This window comes from Rhinopithecus roxellana, chromosome 1 (genome assembly GCF_007565055.1).
Source record: "Rhinopithecus roxellana isolate Shanxi Qingling chromosome 1, ASM756505v1, whole genome shotgun sequence".
Classification (NCBI taxonomy): Eukaryota; Metazoa; Chordata; class Mammalia; order Primates; family Cercopithecidae; genus Rhinopithecus; species Rhinopithecus roxellana.
The window spans coordinates 199,421,462-199,426,505 of NC_044549.1; the positions used below are offsets into that span (position 1 = coordinate 199,421,462).

General features: G+C 49.4%; 1 protein-coding gene across 2 annotated transcripts in view; it reads right to left on the reverse strand.

Moving 5' to 3' along the window:
* Positions 1 to 880, reverse strand: part of SLC6A20 (solute carrier family 6 member 20) — a 39,819-nt gene extending 38,939 nt beyond the window's left edge. Inside the window, exon 1 of one of the 2 annotated variants that reach the window (XM_030939010.1) lies at positions 650 to 880. In XM_030939010.1, coding sequence (XP_030794870.1) covers positions 650 to 770 — 121 coding nt within the window. In that variant the 5' untranslated portion in view covers positions 771 to 880. The remainder of the gene's footprint in view (positions 1 to 649) is intronic. The other variant, XM_030939016.1, reaches the window with a different exon arrangement.
* Positions 881 to 5,044: the final 4,164 nt, after the last annotated feature.

A 5,044-nucleotide genomic window follows, 5' to 3' on the forward strand; every position in this document is an offset into this window, starting at 1 on the left:
GCTTCCGAGGAAACATGTAAGAAAAACAAAATAAAACAACAACAACAACAAAAAAAAAAAAACCCAAAACAAAACATAGAATGATTTGCATTTCCTGCTTTCTATCGTTCCAAACTCAAACCAATCTGCTTATAAAAACTAAAGAAATGGCTCAAGATCCTCTTAACCTGAGTTTCAAACAGTTGATTTAAGTTTCGGATCTGAAAGTTGTATAACGAGTTTCTGTTGAATAAGACAATTTCCTACTCACTTTTTACACCTAAACGTAAGGTTTACTCACTGACAAGTCAGACCATTGCCACTTCTCTCCAAGGAGGAGACAGCGTCCCCTGCGTTCTCAGAGCCGCAGCCTGGCCAACAAGGGTGAGGGTTGGGGGCTTGGCCGCCCCCGGGATAGGGCGAGGGGTTCCCGAGGGCTTGGGAGGGCGGCTTGGGAGAGAGCTCTGGCTCCGGAACGGGGTGTCCTGGGAACAAACACTCCCGGGTCTGTGACTTCGGACAAATCACGCTCGCTCTCCCAGCCTCAGTGTGCCGTTCTGTAACTTGGGTCCAACCCCGGCGCTCACGGACCGAACGCCCCTCGGCACGGAAAGCGCCCGCGGAGACGCGCTCAGAGCGGGGCTGGGGCCGGGGCGCGGTGGGCACTCACCTCCGCCGTACATCTGGCACAGGTAGGGGAAGCGCCACACGTTGCCCAGACCCACAGCGTACGAGATGCAGGCGAACACGAACTGCAGCGGGTTGGCCCACAGCGGCCGCGCTTTCTCCATGGCACCGGCCTCGGCGCGCTCGGCTCCGGCTCGGGGGTCCGGCACGGCGGTCTCCGTGCGCGGTCGCCAGGCGCGCCGTCCCGCCCCGGCTCGGCTTGGGGGTGGCCCCGCGCCTCCGCCGCCCCGCCGAAGCAGCTAGCCGGTTTTTAAATTGCCAATCTCATTAACGGCGCGCCCGTCCGAGAGGCGAGGCTGGTAAATGGATGACGGCGAGCCCCACCCCGCCCGACCGCCGCGGCCGAGAAGGCACCCGAGATTACAGAGGGCAGGGCGGCGTAACCCGGAGTCCTCCGGCTCGGCGGGGCCTTTCCTCAGGCTGCGGAACTCCTAGGAGTGGGCGCTTTCCCTCAGCCACTCACCTGTCATTTATCAAGCGCCTACTGTGTGCCAGGCATTGTCTGAGGACACGGCTGTGAACCACATCCCAGCTCCCTCTTGGAGCTGACATTCTGGTAGAGGGAAACACTTGAATTGGACTGCATGAAATGCCCCATTTTCAACCATTTTTTTAATTTATAGAAAGGACAATGTCATATGGTTCAACCTAGCCCACATATAAGACTGAGAGACGCGAGGAAGACACCTAAGGCAAAGTAAAGGGGTAAGCAGTTCCGGGGGGTGGTCAGGGATGGTTAGGGAGGGCTTCTCAGAGGAGAGGACATAACATTTGCCAGGGAACAGAAAGCAGTGAGGGACCTTCCTGGCAGTCCCGTTCTTTCCATCCACCCAACAGCTTGGCCCTGCATGCCTACTGGGTCCGGGGACGGAATCAGGTTTTGAACTGTTATGGGGGAGTCTACTGCTCAGGCCAGCCTAGGGGTCAGAAATTTTGATTTATTAGGCCAGGGTAGGGAACTAAGAAATCTCGTGTTTCTGCCAGTCTTACAGTGTGATTTGACTGAGGGTAGTCACTAGACAAGACAGAGCTTGGTGCTTTGCAGTAATGTGGGATCTGGGTTTGTATCCCAACTCTGCTACTGACTTAGCTGTGTGACCTTGGACAAGGCACTTGACTTCTCTCAGGCCTGTGTACGCCTCTGTAATGCCAACAGACATCTTCTCCTCCCTCCTGCCCAGCAAGGAAGGGCTCATGTGAGGATTAATTGGGAACTTAGCTTACTATCTGGCACAGAGTAAGTTCTCAATAAAGAGGCCATTATCAAGTCTCCAGCAAATGAATGAATGGGTAACACATTAATACTAATGCCATGCTTTCCACAGTGCCTGGTACATTGTAAGAGATATCAAAATGCCAAATGATAATAATAAAATTTAAAAGAGATGGAAGGCAGAGTTGCTAGTGAAAATCTTACTTGAAGCCAAAATGAAATCAGTGTTCTAGGACACCTCCTCTTTGGGCTTTCCCTGGAGTTCCTCCTGCCTGTCTGGTCCCAGAGAAGAGTGGGCAGGGTGAGGGAGGTGGAGGCTTCCTCAGACATATTACCTGTCCTGGAACCTCCTACTTCGAAAAAGCAAAGCAGAAAAAAAAAAAGCAGCACAGCAGGAGAAACTATTTTAATTTTTTAAACTTCAGATTCTAGATAAATGTTTTTCCTAGCCATTGCCTCCTCCCCAAAGGAACCTACCATCCTGGTGTCTAACCCCATGGGTTAGTTTTGACCTTGATGAAGATGGAATTAAATGAGATGTATTTTTTTTTTGTGCCTGGCTTCATTTGCTTACTGTTGTTTGTGGGGTTCATTCATGTTCTAATGTGTTGTGTAGCTGTGGGTCATTCTCTCTCACTGCAGTATAGTTGTCGGTGGTGTGAATATGCTCCAATCCACTACTGAAGGATGTCTGTGTTGTCTCCAGTTTGAGGCTGTCATGAATAGAGCTGTGATGCACATTCTAGTGCACAGTCTTCCGTAGATGAATGCACTCACTGCTGGGAACTTCCTGACCTTAGGTGTGTTTGGCTTTAGCAGATATTGCCAAACTGTTTTCCAGAGTGGTAGTACCAGCTTATGCTCCCTTTGCATCCTAATACTTGTCCTTCTGTTTTTAAAGGTCTGTACAGTCTTATAGTGATAGTTCATTGTGCCTTTTATTTATTTTTTTTTGAGTCTCACTCTGTTGCCCAGGCTGTAGTGCAACAGCGCAATCTCGGCTGACTACAAGTGCCACCTCTGGGCTTCACGCCATTCTCCTGCCTCAGCCTCCCAAGTAGCTAGGACTACAGGCACTCGCCACCACGCCCAACTAATTTTGTTTTTGTGTTTTAAGTAGAGATGGGGTTTCACCATGTTAGCCAGGATGGTCTCAATCTCCTGACCTCGTGATCTGCCCATATCAGCCTCCCAAAGTGCTGGGATTACAGGCGTGAGCCACCATGCCTGGCCCATTGTGCCTTATTTTAACTTCTCTGATGACCAGTAAAGGCTGCATACCATTCCATAGGCTAATTGGACCATCTAGGTATCTTTTTTCATGAAGTGCCTTTTCAAATTTTTTGTCCGTTTTTAATTGGGTTGTCTGATTTTTTTCCTACCAATTTGTAGTTCTTTATATATTCTGGATATGTGTCCTATGTCAGTTTAGTGTATTACAAATTGCTTTTCTCAGTCTGTGTTGCCTTTCATTCTGTCAGCGGTGTCTTCTAATGAAGAGATATTTTTAACTTTAACAAAGTCCAATTTCCCAATCTTTTCCTTTAGTGTCCTCCTTTAGTGATTTTTCTTATGTCCTGTTTAAGAAAGCACTCCTTTATCAACTCCAAGGCTGTGAAGATATTCCTGAGAATATATAAGACTCAGGCAAAATGAGTCTCAGCCATCCATAGATAGGGCTACCCGCCCTCCCCCTACAAAGGACTCTTCACAGCAATGGCAGCATCTGGAGTGCCAGCATTTGCTTATGCTTGTTCCCTGGGCTCCAATTCCACGGGGCTGCCTTTTTAATGTTGTTTTGTATTGTTTAGACAGAAGGCTTGTTGCTGCCTCTAGCTGTCTACTTGCATGTTCTTGTTCTCCTATGTGAGTTATTCCTAGAGGGTACCTGGCTATGCAGTGACCTTCAGGAACTGGGCACTTTGGAGAGATGCCTCACCTGGACCACGAGGCTGCTGGGACCTTGTTGGTTTGGTGGAGGCAAGGCCTCTCTTTAATTCCCCACCCCTGAGATCAGGCCAGCATCTCCTTCCATTCATACTGCTATACTCCCTGGGAGCCCATCCAGTGTGTGAGGCCTTGTGTGGCAGCTTTGGGCAGCACGAAGAATCACCCAGATAACCCTAAAGAGCAGTAAGGAAATGCAATGGGGCAGATGCTCAGGGTTCCTGGTAAGGTGTCCATGACTTTCTGAAGCCCATGTGACAGCTCTAATCTGACAAGGCCAGTTGTGCTGCTGGAACTCCTAGAGTGGAGAGAACAGGCCTGGAAGGGTTGGGGGGCTTCCGCAGAGAGCCAGCACGACAGAGGGTGGAGAGGAGTGGTAGGCTGGCAGGTGTGTAACCACTGGCTCTCTGCAGAAAAAGCTCTGATTTGTCGCATTTGCCAATTTCTGTGGTGTAAACATTCTTACTATAACCTTTTTTTTCTTTTTTTTTTGACAGAGTCTTGTTGCGATGCCCAGGCTGGAGTGCAGTGGCACAATCTTTGCTCACTGCAACCTCCATTTCCCGTGTTCAAGCAATTTTCCTGCCTCGGCCCACTGAGTAGCTGAGATTACAGGTGCCCACCACCACGCCCAGCTAATTTTTGTATTTTTGGTAGAGATGGGCTTTCACCATGTTGACCAGCCTGGTCTTGAACTCCTGGCCTCACGTGATCCACCCGCCTTGGCCTCCCAAAGTGCTGGGACTACAGGCATGAGCCATCTCGCCTGGCCTTACTATGACTGATTCTAAGCTACCAAGGTGATGTCACTAAACGTGGAGACATGCGGTAGCACACGATTGTACTGAGTCTCCACTATCCAGATACAACGGGCATAGATAATAGTACAGTCAATAATTAGGAAGTGCCAAGTTTTGCATATTTGTTACCTCTGTTTAAAATAATGTATTCAATTGCTAGCTTATGTAGTTTAATTCTTAGTGGCCATGTTTAACAACCAGCCCACAGAATTCTAGAAAATTTACCAGTTGGTTCTCAAGAGTGTGTGGGAGCTGGCTGTGGCATTCCACAGGGGGATCGAGGCTAGGGAAATCACTTCTGTGTGGCAGGGACAAGGGGAGTGAGTTCAGCTCAGCAATGTCTGGTGCCCCATGGCAACGGGGTTTTCAGCTTAGCTGAGCCCCATTCTGAGTGCTCCTTGGGGCCTACACTGCTAGT